The 25,388-nt window shown below is 41.1% G+C and overlaps 4 protein-coding genes across 4 annotated transcripts; 3 read left to right on the top strand and 1 right to left on the bottom strand.

The window, feature by feature from the left end:
• Positions 1 to 1,261: 1,261 nt before the first annotated feature.
• Positions 1,262 to 3,335, top strand: LOC121743340 (bifunctional nitrilase/nitrile hydratase NIT4B-like). The gene is made up of 4 exons (XM_042136623.1): positions 1,262 to 1,395; positions 2,002 to 2,181; positions 2,450 to 3,025; positions 3,111 to 3,335. Exons 1-4 carry the CDS (start codon positions 1,284 to 1,286, stop codon positions 3,236 to 3,238), a joined length of 996 nt encoding a protein of 331 aa, XP_041992557.1. The 5' UTR covers positions 1,262 to 1,283; the 3' UTR covers positions 3,239 to 3,335.
• Positions 3,336 to 4,910: 1,575 nt separating this feature from the next.
• Positions 4,911 to 11,636, top strand: LOC121743509 (bifunctional nitrilase/nitrile hydratase NIT4B-like). The gene is made up of 4 exons (XM_042136818.1): positions 4,911 to 5,211; positions 5,294 to 5,458; positions 9,962 to 9,976; positions 10,797 to 11,636. Exons 1-4 carry the CDS (start codon positions 5,127 to 5,129, stop codon positions 11,498 to 11,500), a joined length of 969 nt encoding a protein of 322 aa, XP_041992752.1. The 5' UTR covers positions 4,911 to 5,126; the 3' UTR covers positions 11,501 to 11,636.
• Positions 11,565 to 14,181, bottom strand: LOC121743508. Its single transcript, XM_042136817.1, has 3 exons — positions 13,422 to 14,181; positions 13,222 to 13,332; positions 11,565 to 12,566 (listed from the first exon to the last, which is right to left on the bottom strand). The coding sequence occupies exons 1-3, from the start codon at positions 13,608 to 13,610 to the stop codon at positions 11,565 to 11,567; spliced, it is 1,302 nt and encodes a 433-aa protein (XP_041992751.1). The 5' UTR covers positions 13,611 to 14,181.
• A 1,884-nt stretch (positions 14,182 to 16,065) lies between these two features.
• On the top strand, positions 16,066 to 16,734 carry LOC121745649. The gene has a single exon (XM_042139633.1). It carries the CDS (start codon positions 16,066 to 16,068, stop codon positions 16,732 to 16,734), a length of 669 nt encoding a protein of 222 aa, XP_041995567.1.
• The last annotated feature ends 8,654 nt before the right edge of the window (positions 16,735 to 25,388 follow it).

Below are 25,388 nucleotides of genomic sequence, written 5' to 3'. Positions count from 1 at the left end.
CAATCTTCCAGACATAGAGGATAGGAAGGTAAAAAACATGATTTAATTTGGAATATTTAAAATTTTTTAATAAAAAATGTGATTTTATAAATATTGGATACTGAAAAGATGCAACCCCATTTTATAGGCACTAATTTCGTAGTTCACTCTATAGTTTTAGAAAGTATCACTAGCAATCTATTTGTTTGTCACTATTTATTTAGACCATCTTAGATTTCATCATTTATCAATAGTGATGGTAATACTTAATATGAGTTCGATTTCAAAATTTGCAAAGTACAATATAGATGGAAAAAAAAATTGATTATGTCAACCAAAAATAGAAGATGACTAATTTAACCAAAAATAGCAGATTATTAATTTATATAGACGATTGAAAATAAAAATAAATATGACTATTGGTTACATACGAAGTATACATAAAAATGGTTCTATTGGGGTGTATAATTTTGTTAAAAAAATTGATTCTACAAAGTGACTTTTTTTTAAGGGACTTATAATTTCTTGTGCGTTGTTATCTACCATGAAAAAAAAAATGAAAATCGCACTCTTTCTTTTCAAGCGTGTTGAATGAAAAAGTGATTTTTTGAAAATAAAATTTGCATCTTTTAGGTGTGAATTTGAAAGAATACCATCACAAGTTAAAGATTATTTATCACATTTCAGGCAGGTCATTCACAACTTTTTCTTTCTCATAATATCTCTGAATCATTTAAGGTCATAAATGACATTCTAAATTCAAATCTAATATTTAAAGTTCGACTTTTGTGTGTACATTGTAGACCTGGACCGAGCTTAAATAAAACATGGGCCGCGTTTTAATCTCGGCCCGAACTGTTCATTTATCTAAGGCGACCCAAACATATGCTATTTGTATTAGTAGTATAATAAATACTAGTAGAAACAGCCAAATAGTGAAGGGGGTGGTTACATGCACAATAATATGCATAACGACATTGGCCTCTCTTTGAATTCAAAAGTTTCTAGGTCTTTAAAATACTGCTTAGCCCTTGAATTATAGTACAAACTTGTCAATAATTTCCCTACTTTTTAATTGAAAATAATCATTGATATTATCCCAATCAAACGCATCTTCCATTACTTTCTTCTAAACAAATTAAGCAGCCCACGTAGTCGCATTACTTTTAATAGCAAGTTGTTGAAATCGCATTTTAATAATAGCAAGTTGCTGATCAAAGCAGCCGCGCTTTTCCTATATAAATAAAATGTCTCTACATATGTATAATCAGTTAGCAACAAAACCAACCACCACTTGAAAAAATATGGCATCAGTTCCAACTCCGACCGTGAAGGATGAAGCCGCCGCCCCGACCACCATCCGTGCCACTGTTGTCCAAGCCGCCACTGTGTTCTACGACACCCCCGCCACTCTCGGTTCGTATCATTCCTTAGCTCCAATTTGTTAAGCCTTTTTTTTAATGGTTAAATGAACATAAATTTAAAGGTCACGCCACGGAGGACTCAAACCCGAGACCTTTGACCTCAGACATTATTAACCTCTCTACCGCTTGGTCAATTCACACACACATGTTAAGCCTTTCTTAATACTCACTCCGTCCTATAAAAATATGTGCACTTTTCATTTTCGTCCGTCCTATAAAAATATGTGTATTCTATTTTTGGAAAGTTATATCAATTTAATAATATAGGTCCCACTATCCACTAATACTACTTTAACTACTATTCTCCTCTTCTCTCTTACTTTACCATATCTTTCTCCTCATATTTCTTACTTTACCAATTTTGTCTTAATTCATGTGTCATACCCAATGCCCATATTTTTATGGGACGGAGGGAGTATGATAGAATGAAATGAAGATAGGAATGAAATGACATTTTTTTTCATTTTCATTTGTATATCCATTTCCTCTTTCATTCTTTCGTACAAAATGAAAGTATAAATCACATTTCATTTCATCATACTAAGAAGGGTACAAAATAGTTACTAATGTATAGACGTTTTCTTTTATGACAAAGCAGATAAAGCAGAGAGGCTAGTAGCCGAAGCTGCCTCGAACGGTGCACAACTGGTGGTGTTTCCCGAAGCATTCATTGGCGGGTATCCCCGTGGATCCAACTTCGGGGCCACCATCGGCCACTTCAACGCCACTGCCGCTGAACAGTTCCGCAAATACTACGACTCTGCCATCAACATTCCCGGTATATATTTTACTCACTCCACAATACTAGTATTGTTGTGGGGTCAAGCCACACTAAAATATCTTACAGTTTACCAGCAAAAATTAGTAGCAAATATAGTTTGTCGCTATTAGTAGCAGATTGGCATCAAAATGTCCCCTGATAATTTAACCAGCCAAATTAGTGGCGAATTTACAATTGTTTATGGAAACTACACAATAAAACCATTTGGAGAGTGTCCTAAACACAAACGAACAATATCATGGTAATGTGGAGTTTTGTAGTGCAGGTCCAGAGATGGATCGGCTGGCGAGCATAGCAGAGAACTACAAGGTATATCTGGTGATGGGCGTGATCGAAAGAGAGGGATACACCTTATACTGCAGCGTCGTCTTCTTCGACCCTCAAGGCTGCTACCTCGGCAAGCGGAGGAAGTTCATGCCCTCCACGGCCGAGCGCATCGTGTGGGGCTTCGGGGACGGATCCACCACTCCCGTGTTCGACACCCCCATCGGGAAGCTGGGGGCGGTGATCTGCTGGGAGAACAAGATGCCGCTGCTGAGGACAGCGATGTACGCGAAAGGGATCGAGATATACTGCGCGCCGAACGCGGACGACAGAGAGGTGTGGCAGCCAACGGTGAGGCACATCGCCATAGAAGGGGGCGTGTTCGTGCTCTCTGCATGCCAGTTCTGCCTCAGGAGGGACTTCCCGGCCCCTCCTGAGTACTCGCTGGCAGAGTGGGAAAACGAGCTCCAGCCGGACTCTGTGGTCAGCGCGGGGGGCAGCGTCATCGTTGCCCCCTCCGGAGAGGTGTTGGCGGGGCCCAATTTCGAGGGGGAGGGGCTTATCACTGCTGATTTAGGTACATCGTCTTGGATCACCTAACTTAATTTGAATAATTATGTGACAATCTTAGCGTGTAATGATAGTGATTTGTTTTTGTGCAGATTTGAAGGATGTGGCGCGTGCGAAATTCTCGTTTGATGCAGTTGGCCACTATTCTAGACCCGATATTCTCAACCTTATTGTCAATGAGCGTGCTATGAAGCCGGTTTCCTTCACTTCCCACAAATGAAACTACCATTGCATTCATTTTCTTGTGTTTTGTTTTCATGAATAATACCAATTTCTTTGTAACTAAAGTTTTATATGAGCTGTGGCTATTTGATGCGTGCACTATTTTTACAAACATAATTTAAAAGCAAGAATCACACAAAATCATGCCAAAGGTACACTAAACTATACGACGCAAATCACTACATTATTAGCAAGACAATTTGCGAATAAATTTTCCTTTCCTTTCTTCTTCAAAATTTTGAACATTTAACTCGTGGTGCTTTGATGTTCTCAAGAAGAAAAGGAAGTGATAAAATAATGAGAGAAAAAACCTAAAAACTTGTAAAATTATCTTCAGTTCAATATTGTTGGTAGAGCATATGAGCCATATGTTATCAAAGTGCGATCACTGTTTTTAACTTTGTAGCCCTTCGTATAAAAGAAGCAGTAAAGTGGTTGGAGTATGCGATCACTGTTTCCGAAAGCATGTTGGTTTTAGGTGTAGATATTATATATCGATCAGGGAATAATGACCACTACTCCCTACGCCTGCTGCCATTAATACTATCTTTATTTGTCATTTTTGTCCGTCCTGGTGATTATCTTATTTGCTTTTTATAATTGGTATTGAGCCTTATTTCACTAACTTTATTGTATTTGGTATTGCGCCCCACATTTTACTATCTTTATTTTTCACTCATATTTTATTATTATAAAATTAAACTAAATACTACTTCTATTATATAGAAGTAGAATTCACATTTCATTAATTTTTCATTACATTTTTTGTAATTCGAACCAAGTCAAATTGAGTATCTTATTAGTGGGAGTATTATCTTTTAGATTTGATTTGTTAGTAGATTTGTTCCAAAGTCCATATTAGTACGAGTCTTTTTAAAAATTATTTGAAGGAAGGATTTTTTTTACCAAAATAAAATCTTTCTCTTGGATCGTGCAATACGTGGATTTAAAATTAGATGGGTTACATAGGAAGTGTTATATTCCTAACTACAATTAAATAATAGCCCTTAGATAATCAAGGGCCTAGATCATGAGCCCCGAAATGTCAATACGATCAACAAAAAATGTGGTATTAAAGCCAATTTACTTGTAACTAACTTTTGAAAAATATCACATAACTTTAAAACGAATATAACTTTCTCGATTTAAATTATTTTTCACACAACATATATCAAATTAAAGATAATTTCATAAGAATTCTAACGAGATCTCACTTGCATATGTTCCGATGTCAAAATTTAAAAAAAATTCAAAAATTTTCAATTTTTTGGTACAACAACAAATGTCAACATAGTATATAAAATATGTCAATATATTACATGTAGAATGTCATTCTTAAAGCAATATGTTGACATTCTCAAAACATTGCGTTGATATTTTCATAACACTATATTGACATTTTCATCCATAACCCTAATTTGGTAGTTTTTTTTTTTCGATTTAATTAATAAAAACGAAAATTACACGGGACAAATTTTTGACCACTAAATTTCTAAAATCTTATGATCTTAAATTAGTTGTAGTTAGCAACTAGAGAGTGAGTTAGCATTTGATCAATCCTCGATTTCATGTATATAAATCAAACCAACATAACGCACTAGGATTAACATGACAAGAAAGTCAGGTCAGGCCCACAGTTTAATTTTCGAAGAGAAAACAAATTCTACTTAGATATAGTATAATGCTCTCAACTGTTGCAGAAAGAGCCAACTAATGAAGAGAAGGATACATGCACAATAAGTTTCAACTTTATAGTAAACAAATTAAGAGGCCGACAATTTGATTTCGTAATCGCTTACATGTGGTTGTTGAAAGCAGCCTCTCCATCGCCGCCGTCTCCATATAAATTAAACCAAACATGATCACTTAGCAACACTTGAAGATATATGGCTTCAGTTCCAAGTCCGGCCACCATCCGCGCCACCATTGTCCAAGCCGCCACTGTCTTCTACGACACCCCTGCCACTCTCGGTTACTCTTATTCCTTATCCCCACAATCCAATTTTGTAGTAAACTTACTAATGTATACACATTTTATTTTATGACAAGGCAGATAAAGCAGAGAGGCTGGTGGCGGAAGCAGCCTCAAACGATGCACAGCTGGTGGTGTTTCCCGAAGCATTCGTTGGCGGGTATCCCCGCGGATCAAACTTCGGAGCCACCATTGGCCACTCCAACCCCACTGCCGGTGAACAGTTCCGCAAATACTATGACTCTGCCATCTGTTGAGAAAAGAGATTATTAAGTCCCAAGAAGATGCATGAGTTCCAAGAGTATTGGAAAATAAGAATAGCATTTATTATGATGTATGGTTCCTAGATACATTTATGTCTAAACTCCTATTTATACCCATGTATAATGTATCAAAACTCATCCAATGAATTCAGTTATTCAATCCAATATGGTATCAAGAGCAGAAGAAAAAATCGATCCGTGAGCCAATTCAAAAGTAGTTCTTTGGAACTCAGATTTTTCCACACGATGGGCTCCGGAGGGAGCTCCTAAAAGAGAATCCCGAACCAACCGCAGAGGATGCATTCGGAAGAGTAAAACAAGAAGAATCCAGGGAGGGGATTTGGAAACCAGCCACCCAAACCCTAGATTCGGGAATAGGCGGCGGGTTCGGTGCGAGACAACCACCACCACAACTCCAATTCCGAGGAATCCAGTCGCCTCCCCACAGCTCATCGGCGCTACCACCGCGAGGGAACTCCAACAATCGAAAGGGAGTTGACAAATCAAAACTCTATTGCACACATTGTGGGATGACCAAGCACACCAAGGAGACGTGCTTCAAACTCGTCGGCTTCCCGGAATGGTGGGAAGATGGTCACAAATCAAACAAGAACAACACCGGCAAGGGAAGAATCGCCGTCGGGCGAGAAGGAGCAGACGAGAGCTTTTTCCTAGCGGGCAACCAAGTGGCCGCCGGCGCTGGGAACGATGGCAGCCGTCCGATTGGGAGCTCAGCGGCGGGCAGCTGGTGGGGATCTGGTGGAGGAAGCGGAAAAGAGGAAGAAGCTGCTAAGGCGTCGTATACACGCTCAATTGAAGGTAAAGGGTTTGGGGCTTTGCCTCAAACCCTTGCTTTTTCTCACTCTCTCAATTTGCACCCCAAGAAAAGTGGTTTGTTAGGAAAAGAACCCCAAGTCACCCCAAAATTGCAAAACATGCCCTTTATGCATGCTGATATTCCAAAAACACCCCATATAGAATGTAGGAATCGTTTTTCAGTCCTAAATAATGATTTCGATATTTCAGTGGCTTGTAAAGTAAAAAAATCAGATATTAGGGATGAAAGGGGGTGGATATTTGATTGTGGAGCAACGGATACTATGTCATACGATAGGGCTGATTTTGGGGAATTATCAAAGTCAAAAAGAATATATATCGAGACAGCGGGAGGGGATCTTGTTCCGGTTGAAGGGGCAGGGACTATTCAAATATCTCCAACATTGAAAATTGCTAATTGTCTTTATGTTCCCACGTTATCACAAAAATTGATGTCTGTCTCCCATGTAACACGAGAACTCAACTGCAGACTCCTAATGCAACCGGATTGTTGTTTTCTACAGGATATTCGGACGGGGATGACGATTGGGCGTGGCACTGAATACCATGGGTTATACTATGTGGACGAGGTAGCTCAAACTGGCAGAGGGATGTTGGCTCACAGACCTACGGAACGAGAAATGTGGTTATGGCATAGGCGGTTAGGACATCCGTCCTTGAGTTATTTAAATATTTTATTTCCAAATTCTCCTAAAAGCTTCACTTTTGAATGTCAGACATGTGTTTTGGCAAAAAGTCACAGACAATCTTTTAAATCAAGTAATACTAGGGTTGATTCGGTTTTTTCTTTAATACACTCTGATGTTTGGGGTCCTTCGCCAATAGTTGGGGGAAATGGATTTCGATATTTCGTTCTTTTTATTGATGATTGCACTCGCATGACTTGGGTATATTTTCTTAGAAATAAATCTGATGTTTTTTCAAAATTCTCTGATTTTTATTCTATGATTCTTACCCAATTTCAAACCAAAATCAAGGTCCTTAGATCCGATAATGGGGGAGAGTATGTCAACACTAAAATGAGAGAGTTTTGTGCTGAAAAAGGTCTTATCCATCAAACATCATGTGCCTATACTCCGGAACAAAATGGGGTAGCTGAGAGGAAAAATCGTACAATCCTAAATATAACCCGAGCCCTTATCCTAGATTCCAAAGTCCCAAATTTTTTCTGGCCTGAAGCCGTAGCCACATCTGTATATCTCCTCAATCGACTTCCCACCAAAATTCTCGACCTTAAAAACCCTCTCCAAAAATTATCCACCATGTCTAAAATACCTCCTACCTTGTCCCTCGAACCTCGCATCTTCGGTTGTTCGGTCTTTGTCCATATCCCCAAACATGAGCGTAATAAATTCTCACCCTGTGCAGATAAGTGTGTTTTCATTGGGTATGGGGCTCATCAAAAAGGCTATAGGTGCTATAATCCAAAAACCCGCCAAGTTATCACCACAATGAACTGCACTTTCTTAGAAACTGAATTCTTTTACGCCACCCAACTTCCAAGTCAGGGGGAGAAGGAAATAAATACAATTGACTCGATAAGTTGGCTGCCTATGCCAAATAATCACTACTCTACCGAAGGACTACCAGAGCCAGCTACATCTGTCGCCGAGCATGCCACGAACACACCACAACCTATGGAGCTAGGTGACACCCCAACAGTACCCGTTCCGATATCTGAGGTAACCAACCTTGAGAACTCTGTTAATATTAGCACTGTTGCTACAGAAGAAGAACAGAGAGAGATTATAGATGAAGACACCGGACAGTACATTCGACCTATCCGAAGTACTCGTGGAATTCCACCCAAACGGTACTCACCTGAAAGAACGAGCAGAAGGTCAAAATATCCAGTGGGAAGTATGGCAAGAGCAAACTTAACCAAACTGGCCAGGGCATTTGAAGCTGCCCTCTATGAAGAGGAAATTCCACAAACAGTAAAGGAAGCATTAAAAATCAAGCATTGGAGGGATGCAATGATGGTAGAGCTAAAAGCCCTGGAGAGGAATAAAACATGGAAAAAGTGTCAACTTCCAAAGGGGAAACGGACTGTAGGTTGCAGATGGGTTTTTACTATCAAACGAAGACCAGACGGGTCCATCGAGAGATATAAGGCTCGCCTTGTGGCTAAAGGGTATACCCAGACATATGGAGTGGATTACTCTGAGACATTCTCACCAGTGGCAAAGATGAATACTGTCCGAGTATTACTCTCTATTGCAGCAAGCAAAGACTGGCCTCTTCACCAGTTTGATGTAACTAATGCTTTCTTACATGGTGAACTGAAGAAAGAAGTTTACATGGAGGCCCCTCCAGGTTTCGAAGAAGACTTCAAAGATGGGGAAGTCTGTCAATTGAAGAAAACCCTGTATGGCTTAAAACAGTCGCCCAGAGCATGGTTTGGGAGATTCACAGAGGCTATGAAGAAGTATGATTATCAACAGAGCAATGCAGATCACACTCTCTTCATGAAGAAAAAAGGGGATAAAATTACATGTTTGATAATCTATGTCGATGACATGATTATTACTGGAGATGACCCTAAGGAGATAGAGGAGCTCAAGAAGAACTTGGCCACTGAATTTGAGATGAAAGATCTAGGGGCACTTAAGTACTTTCTCGGGGTCGAGGTCTTGAGATCAAAGGAAGGGATCTTCATAAATCAGAAAAAATACACTTTGGATCTTCTGGCAGAAACTGGTATGATGGAATGTAAACCTGCAGACACACCAATTGCAGTTAATCATGGACTTCAAATCACAGAAGGAGCTCAACTAGCCGATAGAGAAAGGTATCAAAGGTTAGTTGGAAAATTGATTTATCTTTCACACACCAGACCGGACATAGCATATGCAGTAAGTGTGATAAGTCAATTTATGCACCGACCCCAAAGCGATCACCTTGAAGCAGCACTGAGAGTTGTTCGGTATCTCAAAGGTACCTTTGATCATGGAATAATGTTCAGACGAAGTGAGCATCTGGAAATCCATGGATATACAGACGCCGATTGGGCTGGAAACCCAGTTGACAGAAGATCCACTTCGGGGTACTTCACATTTGTTGGAGGGAACCTTGTTACATGGAAGAGCAAGAAGCAAAAAGTCGTAGCGCTATCAAGTGCAGAGGCAGAATTTAGAGGGATCAGAAATGGATTAACTGAGGTACTATGGCTGAGGAGATTATTGGGCGAACTAGGTTTTTTATCACAGAAGACGTGTCAAATTTTCTGTGATAATAAAGCCGCAATCAGTATCGCAGAGAATCCTGTCCAACATGATCGGACGAAGCATGTTGAAATAGATAGACATTTCATCAAAGAGAAAATTGAAGAGGGAATTGTTGAGTTCCCATTTGTTCGATCTGGAGATCAACTTGCAGACATTCTGACCAAGGCAGTAGGAGCAAGAAACTTTGCAGAGGCTCTTGGCAAGTTGGATATCGGGAATCCCGTTATCCAACTTGAGGGGGAGTGTTGAGAAAAGAGATTATTAAGTCCCAAGAAGATGCATGAGTTCCAAGAGTATTGGAAAATAAGAATAGCATTTATTATGATGTATGGTTCCTAGATACATTTATGTCTAAACTCCTATTTATACCCATGTATAATGTATCAAAACTCATCCAATGAATTCAGTTATTCAATCCAATACCATCAACGTTCCCGGTATACATTTACTCACTTTCAATACTAGTATTGTTGAAATGCAGTAAAGTTACAAACAATATATAACGGCTAACCCAACTCTGCATTTTGTGGAGTGTCCCAAAAATAAATCTGTGAGCAGTGGCGAATCCAGGATTTTTAGTTTGGGGGTGCGTAAATTATCACCACAATATAGAACTTCAAAATCCGAAAGATCAATTTTCTTCTCTTTATTTTGATTTTGAACAAAATCTTTGTTTTTTATTTTTTGCTTAAGAAAGTTCATCATATATAAAAAATGGATTAATGAAAAATTTAAAATAAATTTTGCAGAATGTATTTTTTTAATTAAAAATCATCTTTTGACTTATTTTAGGCAAAAACTTCAATTACTTAGAAAACGACATAATGCATCCTTACCATTTTCTATATAATTTACTTCTCATGTTTTACGTCAAATATATTTTTCATATTTTATGTATGATCATAAACGAGCATCGAGGAAAAGTTTGATTTTAAAATATATATTCTTCAACAAAAAGTAAAAATTGAAGAAAACAAAGCCAGAGAGCTACAAACGATAATTAAAACATAGTGTCATGTAAGAGAGTAAGAAAGAAAGAGGACTAATAAACAGCTGGCATGCAAAAATGTGGGCGATGGGAATCAAATCCATGCATTCAACCATAACACTAGAGACTCCAACCACTGCACCATTTTGAATACATATACTTATTTAAGATTTCAATATACTAGTTATAAAATTTTGGAGGTTCCTTACTCGATACGCCGCCGAGAGAGCTTTCCCCAAAGCAGTTAATCTTGGTGTTGTGATGTGCAGGTCCGGAGATGGATCGGTTGGCGAGCATAGCAGAGAATTACAAGGTGTATCTAGTGATGGGAGTGATCGAGAGAGAGGGATACACCTTATACTGCAGTGTTGTCTTCTTTGACCCTCAAGGCTGCTACCTCGGCAAGCGGAGGAAGTTGATGCCCACCACGGCTGAGCGCCTCGTTTGGGGCTATGGTGACGGATCCACCACTCCCGTGTTTGACACCCCCATCGGGAAGCTCGGCGCGGTGATCTGCTGGGAGAACAAGATGCCTCTGCTGAGGACAGCAATGTACGCTAAAGAGATCGAGATATACTGTGCACCCAACTCGGACGACAGAGAAGTGTGGCAGCCAACGGTGAGGCACATCGCCATAGAAGGTGGCGTGTTCGTGCTCTCTGCAGGTCAGTTCTGCCTCAGGAAGGACTATCCTCCCCCTCCTGAGTACTTACTCACAGAGTGGGAAGACGAGCTCCAACCAGATTCTGTGGTGGCCGCTGGGGGAAGCGTCATCGTTGCCCCCTCCGGGGAGGTCTTAGCCGGGCCCAATTTCGAAGGGGAGGGACTTCTCACTGCTGATTTGGATCTGAAGGATGTGGCGCGTGCCAAATTCTCATTTGATGCTGTTGGCCACTATTCTAGACCGGACATTCTCAGCCTCATTGTCAACGAGCGTGCTATGAAACCGGTCACCTTCACTTCCCACAAATGACACTACCATTGTCAACGAGCGTGCTATGAAACCGGTCACCTTTTCTCAACAAATTCATTCTTGATCATTTTGTGCTGCATTCAGATAACAATGACACCTGCAGTTTATGGTTTTGAGTGAATGGTTGTTTCTTGGATATTCTCCCTTTACTTGTTGTATCAACGAAGTTCCTTTTTGATCCGTTTTTTACAGCATCACCCCATATCAAGCTCTTGCTGATTTCCCCCATACTTAGTTCGAAGGAGTGGAGATCACTATCATCTGAGTCCTCTTCATCTTGATTCACAGCTGCACCTTTTTCTTTAGCTTGACTTTTTTGTAAGCCCTGAAACGTTTCCTTTAACATTTTCTCGAGCTCGTCTCTCTTGTCCTGTCTAGGAGAGCCATTCCCTTCTTTCGCACACTTTGTGTCTTCTAAATAGGCCTCAACCTCATTCCTCAACTCGTCAACAAGTGCATTCTTCTCTTCATACAGACACATAGCATCAGAGAGCTTCATCTGCACTCTCTCTTCGCGTAGCAAATCGGCCAAATGGAACATCTCCCTCTCTTTCTCCACTTCTTCCCTGACTTTGGAAAATTGCCTCTTGAGGTCCCATAAGCCTCGTGCCAGCTCCTCACACACTTGCTCCACCTTTCTTCGTGCCTTCTTCTCGCTCTCTAGCTCCTTGGCCGTCCTTGCAAGAGATGCCCTTGTCTCTACTAATTCCGCCTCAGTTTTCTGGTTCAGTTTCTCAATTCTACGCCTTAGTTTCTTCTCTGCCTCGAGTTCTCCAACTGGGTATGGAACAGCATGGTGAATGCCATTTTTGGCATGCTTCAACACGTCATCAATAACATTACTCTCCGTCTTAGTCTGCCCATGGATTAGATTACTCACTCGATGACATGAGCGGTCAAGTTCAGACCCCAGAGCTGAGACGAGCGTAGAGCTTATACTCTCGGGCTGCTCAAGACCCCCAACGCGACACAATACATCAAGCAGCTGCATAGAAGCAGCCAGACCCTTGTATACATCCTTGAGATCATTCTTCAGCACATGAACATGATTTTGCTTTCCATCAACCTAGGTTTTACATGTTAGTCAACAACAACACCTTCCAAGCACACACATTCGAAGGAGAAAGACAACGGTGAAGGGCACTATAGTAGCATATATGACTCATCTTAAGGTGATCTCATTGTTAGAATAAGCTACCACATGTAAACCATCTTCTTTTTGGGCCAAAACAACATACTACTCGTGTCATTACTGATATCAACATATTAAGAACCACCAAAATGTGCATAGGCAATTTCCCTATAACTTATACTCCCTCCGTCCCAATAAATATGATACATTTGGGTTTCGACACGAGATTTTATGTAGTGTTGTTTTGTGAGTTAATAAAGAGAGAGTAAAGTAAGAGAGGTGAAAAAGTAGAGAGAGTATTGTTTCTATTTTAGGAAACGTTTCATTTTTAATGGGACAAACAAAAAAGAAAAACGTTTCATTTTTAATGGGACAGATGGAGTATGAAAGTGTAACTCGAAAAAATCGCAATGCAGTTATAAACATCATGCAGTCGAGTTGATTAAGTAACGAAACCAATCATATTTCATATACTGATATACGAGCCCTAAAAAAAACATATGAAGTCGAGCAAATGACACCAGGAATGCCTAGACTACTGAAAATTAACAACAAATTATTAAAGCAAAAGAATGTGGTAGAATTATACGTGTTCCATGGAAGTAGAATTTCTAGGATTACTACTAGCTCGCAGTGGCTTTTGGCAACCAGATGATTGTCTTGTTCTACAGCTGCAAAGTTTAGCAGGAGGCAGTATCCCCTGTAACATTCAAAATGAAAAGGAAAACCATTAAACCAATCTGCATATACATTCAACTCCAGCAATGAATCCCAGAAACAGTGTCTCACCTCATAAACAGTGGTCAATTTAGATGACTCAAAAATCCTCTTGTTTGCAGTTTTTTCACCCTCCGAATTTTCCATTTTCAGTGTAGGCGAATGTATTCCATCAACCTCCCAAAGAAAAGCAGCGAGTTTTCGCGCCGACACCGACAAGTTTGGTGGTATGGATTCGACTCCGAGGGGTACCAGGGGCATTATATAAGACACCACTAGTCCGAGTAATAGGGGAAATGATTGGGGAAGTGGTGAAGATTGATTATAATACAGGTTCAGCGACGAGGGGAAGATTTGCTAGACTGGCTGTTACCGTAAATTTGAGCAAAAATCTGAAGTCCCGTGTGTGGGTGAATGGGGTGGCCTATGACATCGAGTATGAGTCATTGCCGTTGATTTGCTTTGGATGTGGTAAATATGGTCACTTGAAGGGGGATTGTCCCGCAAATCGCGAGCAAGATATGACTTCTGCTTCTACCAAGGAACCTGAATCTGTCAAGGAAGTCCAGGTTGCACCAGAGCCTCAGGAAAAATTTGGTGCCTGGATGGTGGTCAAACGACCGCCGAGGAAATCTAATCGGACCAAGCAGATTACCGGCGATGTGGATCGGGAGAAGATTCGGAGTGGATCTCGATTTGATTTATTAGCTAAAATGACGGAAAATGATGAAAATGTGGAAACTGAGGGAGAGAATTTAGGAGCTAAAGTTGGAAACGATTCCAATTTTCAAGGTGATACCGAGATGGCCGAAGAGAATTTATCTCTTGCCTTGATTAAGAATATGTCAATCGAAGAATTTACTTATTTGAAGAGTAAGCAAGTTGAGGTGGGTGACAAGGGAGCTGATTCTAGACAAAATACCAATAACTGCTCGATCCTAAGGAATGGGCTCCAGGCCTAAGTGAAGAAGGGACAATTGGGCCATGCTATGAATATGGATAAGCAAATTAGTGGTACCTCAAGCAGCAAACAAGGGAGAGAAGCTGTAACTGGGCTTGATGTGGATTTAAATACCCTCAAAGCTGGCTCAAAACAAGCCCAAACAATTCTTGACTCAACCCGAAATTCAGTTATTATTTATGATGAGAACTCTGATCCCAATTTGGGGAACAAGGTTAGATCGAAGATGGGGGGAGTGAATTTGGGAGGCACAAAACCAGGAGTTAGAGTTGTTGGTGCAAATCATACAAAAATTGATAAAAAGCACTTGAGGCCTTTTGACAAATTAAAGTCTCATAGTGTGGAAGAGAGTGGGAGATCGGTTGTGAATTTGGGTGATGCAATGGAAAAAATTGCAGAAACCATTTCGCCTGAGGAGAATGAAGAAATTGAGGAAATAGAAGGCATGGATTGTGCCGTTGCAGGGCATGAAGCTGAGTTTGATTGACTGGAGTCTCCCGCTTGAAGAATGGGTGGTCCATCTTCTTGGGTACTCTTTGTTACTATTATACATTATTTTATGGATTTACGAATTATGGTGTAGAATTGTCAGGGATGTGGGAAACCTCGCTTCGATGCAGTCGTCCGAGAGTATTGTAGAGAGTATAAGCCAGATATTATAGGCTTGCTCGAGACTCGGGTGGGGGGTATAACAGCGGATTGAATTATCGCCAAGCTTGGATTCCCTTACTCACATCGAGTGGAAGTTGCTGGTTATTCCGGATGAATTGGATTTGCTGGAAAGACTTTCTCTCCGTAGAGGTAGTTTACAATCATCGGCAATTTATTCATTGTAGAGTGAAAAGAGGAAACAACCCGAGCTCGATGTTTGTCACGTTTGTGTATGGCAGCCCGCAACTAGCTTGTCGTCGTGTGCTTTGGAAGTATCTTGGGCTGATCGCAGAGACGGTAAGTGAGCCATGGGTTCTGACTGGGGACTTTAACACAATGTTGAATAGTGATGAGAAACAAGGGAGCTCATCTTCTAGATCGAGTGTGTGTGCATTATTTCAAAATTTTATTTTTGATTACAGTTTACGTGACATGGGGTTTAGAGGGCCTCGGTTCACCTGGGCTCTGGGAAGATTGTTGGAGCGGCTTGATAGGGTCCTCTGTAATATGCAATTTGACTCCAATATATCAGATGCCACAGTTTTTCGATTGGCAAAAATGAAGTCAGATCATAGGCCGTTGTTGGTGGTGATTGGAAGAGTGAATGGGCAACAAACTGCAAGGCCCTTTCGACTCTTCCAGGGATGGTTAGAGCATGAGGAGTTTGGGCAGTTGGTGAGAGATAATTGGGTGGATCAGAGATCGATGGCTGCAACCATGACAGGGTAAGCAGAGGCAGCAAAGCTTTGGAACTAGAACACCTTTGGAAGCATTGGAAGGCGCAAGAAACAAATAATGGCTCGGTTAAAAGGAATCCAAAAAGCATTAGAAACACATACTACCAGGAACTTGGTAAGGCTTGATGGTGAGCTCAGACAAGAATTAGAGGCAATTCTAGATCAAGAGGAATTGTTGTGGAAGTTAAAGTCCCATACGGAGTGGTTAGCTCTTGGCGATAGAAACACGAGCTATTTTCATAAGAAAACTATGATGCGATGATAGAAGAATCGGGTAGAGGCTTTAAAACTTTGAGGTGATGAATGGTGCTTCGATGGTGATGAGTTAAAAGCAGCAATCATATCTTTTTATAAAAATATGTACACCATGGATTATTCGTTAAGAGGAACCTTCCGGATTCGTGGTCATTTTCCAGCAATAAGAAATGAAGATATGGCAGTATTGGGTACACAAGTGAAGAGGGAAGAAATCAAGGTTGCACTTTTTGAAATGGCCCCCAACAAGGTACCTGGAGTAGATGGTCTGCACGCAGCCTTTTTTAAATCCCAATGGGAGGTGGTGGGTGATTCTGTATGCTCAATGATTCAGAGAATATTCAATGGTGCGCCAATTGAACCAGAGCTTAATCGCACATCCATTGTTTTGATCCCTAAGGTTCCAAATCCAAAATTTATAACAGAGTTTCGGCACATTAGCCTATGCCCTGTCTTATATCGGTTGGTGACTCGGGTGGTGGTAAATAGATTGAAAGGTGTGCTCAAATATGTCATTGCACCTAATCAAGTCAGTTTTGTTCTTGGGCGGTGCATCACAGATAATATTATTATTGCACAAGAGTGTATTCATACGATGCAGAATTGCAAAAGAAAATATGGTTGGATGGCAATTAAGGTGGATTTGGAGAAAGCATATGATAGGCTAAGATGGGATTTTGTGGAGGATACATTAAGTGATTTGGGGGTCCCGAGTCAGCTAGCACGAGTTATTATGGAACGGCAAAGCAACAGAGGAGTTCAAACCGAGCCGTGGAATTAGACAAGGAGATCCGTTGTCCCCGTATCTATTTGTGCTATGTATGGAAAGACTTGGGCATAGTATCAGTAAAGCTGTCAATGAGGAGGCATGTGAACCGATCAGGTTAGTAAGAAATGGTATACCGATCTCACATCTTTTCTTCGCGGATGATTTAGTGTTGTTTTGTAAGGCGGATGTGAAAAGTTCTGCAGCAGTCAAATCAGTATTGGATGATTATAGCTTATATTCAGGCCATCGAGTGAATGGTAGCAAAACACAAGTTTTCTTCTCTCCAAACACTAAACCTCCAATCATACACGATATAGGAGTGAGACTTGACTTTCGCACAGGGGACTGGGAAAGTATTTGGGATTTCCTATTCTTCATGGTCGAGTGTCGGCAAATGATTTTCAGTTTATAATCGATAAAGTGAGACAAAGATTGAGTGGGTGGAATGCGAAGTTCTTGACCACGACAGCTCGTGTTACACTTGCAAAAGCTGTTTTGGTTGCTATACCTAATTACTGCATGCAGATTGTGATGGTCCCAGTTTCGATTTGCAAGGAGATCAAACGTTTAGTGAGAATGTTTATTTGGGGAGGGTCTGACGAGCAGAGAAATACCCCACTAGTGGGATGGAAATCAGTGTGTCAACCGATCACATCTGCGAGGCTTGGCTTGAGAAGATTAAAGAGGAACAATGACGCATTCATGATAAAGCTCGGATTTAATCTAGTTGCAAAAGAGAATGAGTTCTGGGTACGGATCCTGCGGGAAAAGTATAAAGTAGGAGTGGGCTGCCCATCTTCGATCTCGCGGTCTGGTAGCTCTTTTATATGGAGGTCGCTTATGAAGATATGGGATAAAATATATGATAGTGCTTGTTGGTCGTTGTGGGACAACAAGAAAGCAAAGTTTTGACTGGATATTTGGTGTCCACAGTTAGGACCGCTTATTCGGCATAAAATTGACAACTCGGTGGTAGATTTGGAGTGCTTAGCCTGTGAAATGGTGGATGGCCATGGTGAGTGGAAGTGGGGCGCGTTTAGACATTTTATCTCGTCGGAAGCAGTTGCCGTAATTGCTGGTATTAGACCTCCATATGAGGAAGCTGGGGCTGCTATATGTATTTGGAGATAGGAGAAGAATGGCAAGTTATCAGTGGCCAGTGCATATGAATCTATATGCAAACACTCATGGGACAATATGGATAAGTCATGGGCATTGGCGTGGAATTATAAAGGGCCGCAACGCATAAGACATTTCTTGTGGTTGGTTTTCCAAAAACGTCTAATGACTAATGTGGAGAGGTGTCGACGACATTGCTCAAATGATGATGCTTGCATCGCTTGTGGAGCTGCCCAAGAGAACTTAAATCACATTCTTAGAGGGTGCCCAAATGCGATTAAAGTGTGGGAATCTATCGTCCCTCGAGGTAAATTAAATCAGTTTCTTACGATGAATTTGGATAACTGGTTGATGGATAATTTGAAATGTTATGATATTACTGGTGAGATATGTTGGAGCACTATTTTCGGTATGATTTGGTGGAAGTTATGGAAAAATAGAATCAGCTGGTGTTCCAAGGAGAGATTGTGCCATCGTACGCCACAATTGCACAATGTAGAGCTTGGGCTAGATCTATCCATGGTAATGAACTAAAGCTAGCCAGATCGATGAATAAGGTGTTGAAGCAGGTACAATGGCATGCTCCCCCGGATGGGTTGTGTAAATTAAACTGTGATGGGGCTGTGAAATATGATTCTAAACGTGCGGCTTCAGGAGGGGTATTGTGTGATTCAGCTGGAGAGTGGGTGTTGGGTTACACAAGGCACCTGGGAACATGCTCAGTAGTGCAAACTGAATTGTGGGCAATATATGATGGGCTTAAGTTGGCGTGGCAACGAGGGCTTAGAAATATACTTGTGGAAAGCGATAATATGGCAGCTGTTCATGTGCTCAATGACATGAAATCGGATCTTAGCGCTTTATCACTCGCTAGAAATATAAAAGGTATCATGCAAATAGAGTGGAATATGAAGATTGCTCATGTGTTTAGGGAAAGCAATCAAGTTGCAGACTTTATGGCAAATTTGGGTGTGGACATGCAGTCTGGGCTAGTGGTGTTTGACGAGGCGCCGATTAAGACGATGAATTTGTTACTGAATGACCGACTGAGTATAACCCATAGCCGTATGTGCCCAATGTATGGGCAGTGTTTGAACTTTATGGTGATGCCCTCTTCTTGTTATTAAAAATAACCCATAAATTAGATATATTGTCGTTTGTTACCCAAAATAAAATACGAGTAAATTACAACTATTGTCATTTTCTACAATACGATACAAATAGAACACAAACACGTGTCTCTAACCGATTTCATTGGATCCCATTTATAGTGGCACATGCTATCATAATCTCGGTTGTCTCTGTCATACAAATAGAACACAAACACGAGGGGCTGAATATTCCGTTTCCGGACTAGGAAACGGTTGTGAACCGAACCAATCGGAGTTCCAACCGTGGGAGCCCGGGGGTGATCGCCGTGGCCGGACATTGTAAGAGTAAGAGTGAATGAAAGATTGGGCGAGAATTGAGAATGGAAATGAGAGAATTTGGATGATAATTGTGTACTGTGGTGTGAATTTTTGGTGTGGAAGTGGGGGTATTTATAGATGAAAATGTGTATTTTTGGGGGAAAAATTGAAAAATAAATAAAAAGTGGGTAGAAAACGGATATAATTTTTTGGGAATTGGGAAAATATTTTTTTATTTTTAATCGAATTTTTAATTAAAATCCGATTTTTTTTAAAAAAAAATAATTGCCAACGGCTATGCCGTTGGCCAATCACACGCTGCCACGTCGCCGCGCCGTGCCAGCGGCGCAAGCGCAACGACGGACAGCATTTCCGTGCCGCTGGCACGGACGGACGGACGCCGTCCTGCTCGCAGTTGTGGATGCTCTTGTTAAACTTATAACAGTTGCTTCAACGAATTTTCATACAATTTTATATGTATTTTTTTTGTTCAAAGTCTCGTCAGTTGTAATGAGTTTAACTCTCTAATTTGTGAATCTTGTTGAAAATTATGTTTTTTTACTGGACTGTAGCTACTAGCTAGATATGAATTGAATTTGAAAAATCTTGATGATGGAATTTTTTAGCTCAGTATATACAAAGGTGACAAATCTTTGTACGTAATATAAATATCATCGCGTATATATAAATGAAATTCGTGCAAACTGAATATAACTGACGGAATTAGAAATTAGAAAGAAAAAAAAACATTTTCAAGGCGGTAGTTAGTGGCAAAAACAATGTGATGTAATGTTTTTAACTTTTAAATTTTAATTGATTACTATTTTATATAGAGAGATATTATATTTATAAAAAATTGAAATACTAGTGCCGCCTTCAACTTGACCATCCACGTCCCTGCTTCAATACCGTTGATGTCTCATCCCTTAACTATTCATGGCCTCACTGCACTTTTTACTTCATCTCTTAACCATTTCATCCCTTAACTATTCATTCAATTTCATTTTTTTATTTTTATTTCCAACAAATTCAATTAATATTTCATTGAAATATTAAAGTAATACTAATAATTCATAAAATCATTAAAAAACACGAAAATTACAACATCCGAAAATATGAAAAATACATAATTGAAATCCTAATATTACAATTGATTGAAATCCACATAATCATGGAAAGTGATGTGATGCCAAATTTTGCTCAAATGTGCTCCATTAGATCCTCATGGAGTTGAGTGTGGGTGATAGAATCATGTGTCCTTGCCCGAACACACATTCGCTCTTGCAAAGAAGGATGCACTCCACTGCGAGGCGGACTACTTGTGGTAGAGCATCCCAGAGTTTCAGGGTCGAACCAATTTCCCGCTTCAGGTCCTTCGTCGACGACAATCATGTTGTGCAAGATTATGCATGTATACATGATGTCGACCATATTCTCCATAAACCACGTATAAGCCGGCGATTTGATAATGTGGAATCGATCTTGTAGAACCCTGAACGCTCTCTCCACATCCTTGCGAGCAGTCTCTTGCTTCTGCGCAAAAGAGCCTATTTTTCGTTTATTGGCCTGTTGAACGTCTTCACGAAGGTTGGCCACTTCGGATTGATGTCGTCGGCAAGATAGTACTCCATTTTATACTGGAGGTTGTTAGGGGTGAAGTTGATGGCCGGCGTTTTACCATTCAAAACTTCGCTTAAGAGGTCGGATTGGTTGAGCACGTTGATGTCGTTGTTCGATCCGGGGACCCCAAAAAATGCATGTCAAATCCATAGCCGGTAGTCGGCAACGGCCTCTAGTATAACGGTGGGGTGGTATAATGGTGGGGTGGGTGTCTTTATGGCCGCTCGTGTATGATCCCCTCCAAGCCACAGGGTAATTCTTCCATTGTCAATGCATTCAATCGACGCTGCCAAGCATCCCGGGGAATCTGTGCACTTGTTCGTGAAGTTGGAGCAGGAACTGACAATCTGCGGTGCTTGGCTTCCGGATGAATTCGTCGGTGAAGACTGCTCGGATGCCTTTGCAGAAGCTCATCAAACACTGTCTCTCAGTGCTGTCCCCAGTGTGCAGGTACTCGCCGAACAAATCCACCGTTTGTCCTGTAGCAAGCTGACGGACTGCTGCAGTACATTTCTGGAGCGTCGTGAGACTGAGACAGCCAATCGCGTCGAACCCTTCTAGGAAGTACTCTTCCCGGGCCGCCAATGTATTTGCGATATGCAGAAATAGCTCCCGCCGCATGCGGAAACGGCGACGGAAGTAGGTATCTCTCCCTATCGGGTTTTCACAAAAGTAATCTCGTACCAACCTTGCAGCGGCTTCCTCCCGGTCACGATTGATTAATTCCGGGGTCGCTTTTAACGCGCCACGACTTCCTCCTCCTCCCTACGTCAATCTGCTTCGAACGATTCCTCCATCATTCCACGCATTTGCTCAAATGGATACATGAATGGATTAAATTTGGGAGAAGAATTATGTTTTGAGATAAAGAAAGTAGAGTGTTTGAGTGAGAATAGAGAGTTTTTTATGGTGGATAATTTGTGGGAATAATTTGATATTTATAGAAGTGACCGGGGGCTTAAAAAAATAGAAAAAAATGAAAATACTGGAAAAAACGGGTATAAACTGCTAGTATTTTTGTAGAATTTTTTTTTGAAAAAAAACAACATTTTTCAACTGATATAAACGACGTCCACTCGCGGGCCGGCGAGTGGACGTCACGGCCGCACGGGAGCTCGCCACGTGGCCAACGCGCATGGTGAGCCAGCTCGCCAACCTTCTCTTGGCGGAGGGACACGGGATGAGACGGAGCACCCGCATCGCCGTCTCGTCTCGCCGAGACGAAACCGAGCCCGCATCGAGACGGCAATGCGGATGCTCTTAGATTATTTTAATTATCAGATTCGTCTTGCCTAATATGTAAATTCTAATTCCATCTTCTTTTATTAGTAGACAAAATCTGGAGACTGGTCAAAATGAACAAAAATCTAAGGACTGGTCGTTGTCAATGGCATGGACAAATTTGTTCAGTAAATAAGGCCGTCCACAACGTTGTTCCTATACCGTTCCTTAAACTACTATTTACGGGCCTCACTGTACTTTTTTACTCCATTCTTTAACTAAGGAACGGAACCTTAACCGTTCCTTAAATTACTATTCATTCAATTTCATTTTTTTTATTTCCAACTCAATTCAATTAAAAAACACACTTTAATAAAAAACAAACACACTTTATTAAAAACACACAACATTAAAACAAAGTTACAACTTAAACTTAAAAAAATAAAAAGCACACACTTAAAATCCTAAAAAAATAAAAGTACACAATTTTAATAATTTCATCCGCCAAAGTTTGCCCAAATGTGCTCAATTAGATCCTGTTGGAGTTGGGTGTGGGCGCTAGAGTCGCGTGTCCTTGCACGAATAGATAACCGTTCTTGTATAGACGGATGCGCTCCACTTCGAGGCGGACTACTTGCGGTTGAGCTTCCGGGGGATTCGGGGTCGAACCAATTTCCCGCCTCGGGTCCTTCGTCTTGGACAATCATGTTGTGCAAGATTATGCACGTATACATGATGTCGACCATGTTCTCCATGAACCACGAGCTGGGGCTTTGATGATGTTGAAGCGCGCTTGGAGAACCCCGAACGCCCTCTCCACATCCTTGCGAGCAGCCTCCTGCTTCTGCGCAAAAAGAGTCTGCTTTGGGTTCGCAGACCCATTGCACGTCTTCACGAAGGTAGGCCACTTCGGGTAGATGCCATCGGCGAGATAGTACCCCATTTTATAAAGCCGGTTGTTGGCGACGAAGTTGATGGCCGACGCTTTACCATCCAAAACTTCGGTCAAGAGGTCGGGCTGGTGGAGCACGTTTACGTCGTTGTTCGACCCGGGGACCCCGAAGTACGCGTGCCAGATCCAAAGGCGGTAGTCGGCAACGGCCTCGAGTATATCGATTGGGTGGGTGCCTTTGTTGCCGCTCGTGTAGGACCCCTTCCACGCCACCGGACAATTCTTCCATTGCTAGTGCATGCAATCGACGCTGCCGAGCATCCCGGGGAATCCGTGCACTGTTTCGTGAAGGTCGAGCAGGAACTGACAATCGGTCGTGCTTGGCCGTTGGAGAAATTCGTTGGTGAAGGCGGCCCGGACGCCTTTGCAGAATTTGAGCAAGCACATTCGCCCAGTGCTGTCTCCGATGTGGAGGTATTCGTCGAACATGTCGGCCGTTTGTCCAGTCGCAAGCTGACGGATTGCTGCAGTACATTTCTGCAGCGTCGTGTGGCTGGGACGGCCGACCGCGTCGAACCCTTCCTGGAAGAACTCTTCCCGGGCTGCCAAAGTATTCGCGATGTGGAGAAATAACGGTTTCCCCATGCGGAAACGGCGACGGAAGTACGTATCTCCCCAAACCGGGTTATCGCAGAAATAGTCGCGTACTAACCTTGGGGCGGCTTCCTCCCGGTTACGATGGATGTACGTACGGGAGTGTCGTTGGGGCGGCGCGGCTTCTTCCGCCTCCCGTCGTCGATCTTCTTCAAGAGATTGTTCCAATATTTGACGCATTTGTTCAAAAGGATCCATTAGTTTGATTAAATTTGAGAGAAGAAAAACAGAGTTGATTTGAGATGAACATTTGGGTGGAAATAGAGAAGATTTGAGAGGAATAGGTGTGTGTTTGTGACTGAAATGAATATGAAATAGGAGTATTTATAGAGTAAATAAATTTAAAAAAAATAAAAAAAATTACAAAACGGATAAAAATAAACTGTCATATTACCGTTGCAAAAATAAATTTTTTTTTATTAAATTCGAATTTTTTTTAAAAAATGAATTATTGCGTCACCGTGACGAAGCCCACTCGCGGGGCAGCGAGTGGGCGTCACGCGTGCGCTGAGAGCCCGCCACGTCGCCTCGGCGCGTGGCGGAACATGTCGTGCCGCGTGCCGACGCAACGACACTCGGAACGGCATAGGCACGGAACCGCGACGACACGGAACCGTTCCTCCGGAACGGCATAGGCACCGCAACGGCACAGCGTTGCGGGTGCTCTAAAATTACATTGTACTTAAAACTTAGTATTCATAATTATAATTTTCTTTGATTAATTTTATGAGGGTCGGCCTGAAAGCATATAGCCATATAAAAGCATCCACAATAATAAATAATAACAAGAACATAAATTCCAAACTCTTAATTATATAATAACAGCTCTATGCAATTTTTATTGGACTATATATATGGCATAACAAAGTTTCACTGAATATCTCCCTTACTTATAATTTAGGTCAATTAAATATAAATAGTTTGATAATTTTTTAAGTTTTATATCCTTAGGACCCCTTAGAGCATCCACAAGCATGCTCTTGCCAGTGGCACGGTTGTGGGCCCGGCCCCACTTTTTCTGTCTGCTCTCTGGCAAGAACACAACACCTACAGCTGTGCTCTTCCGCAAGGACGAGCACAATTCAATTTAATATTCAATTAAACAAAAACATTTTCATAATATTAAAATTCATTAAAAAACCACAATAAATAATACAAATTACAAATAAAATAGAAAGACATAATTAAAATCCTAAAAATTAAAAATTACATAATTAAAATACTAAAAATTAAAAATTACATAATTAAACTCCTAAAAATTAAAAATTACATAATTAAAATCCTAAAAATTGAGATTGAGAGTTGTTTAGTATAGTGTCATTTTTTGTGTTTGAAATGAGAGTATTTATAGATGAAAGTATGAATTTTGGGGTAAAAATGATGGAAAAAAAATTAAAAGTGTGAAAAAATGGATATATTTTATTAGGAAGCGAGACAATATTTTTTTAATTAATTTTGAAATTTTCAGATTTTTTCGATTTTTTAAAAATAAAAAATAAAAAATGATAAATCAACGGGCCAATCAGAGCATGCCACGTCGACGCCTTGTGCTCTTGCCGCTGGCACGGCCGTGCTCTTAGCTAAGAGCACTTCCGTGCCAGCGGCAAGAGCACAGCGGCGGCGGAGCGCGTCCTTGCCAGCGACAAGGACGGACGAGCAGCATTCCACCACCGTTGAGGATGCTCTTATACTACTAAATGAAATTTCACAATGCTCGTTAGGCATTATAGCTCTAGATCATGAAAGGAGTA

This window comes from Salvia splendens, chromosome 8 (assembly GCF_004379255.2).
Source record: "Salvia splendens isolate huo1 chromosome 8, SspV2, whole genome shotgun sequence".
In the NCBI taxonomy this organism is placed as follows: Eukaryota; Viridiplantae; Streptophyta; class Magnoliopsida; order Lamiales; family Lamiaceae; genus Salvia; species Salvia splendens.
The sequence above is the reverse complement of the archived record's forward strand: the minus strand, read 5'-3'. Positions and strand labels throughout refer to the sequence as shown.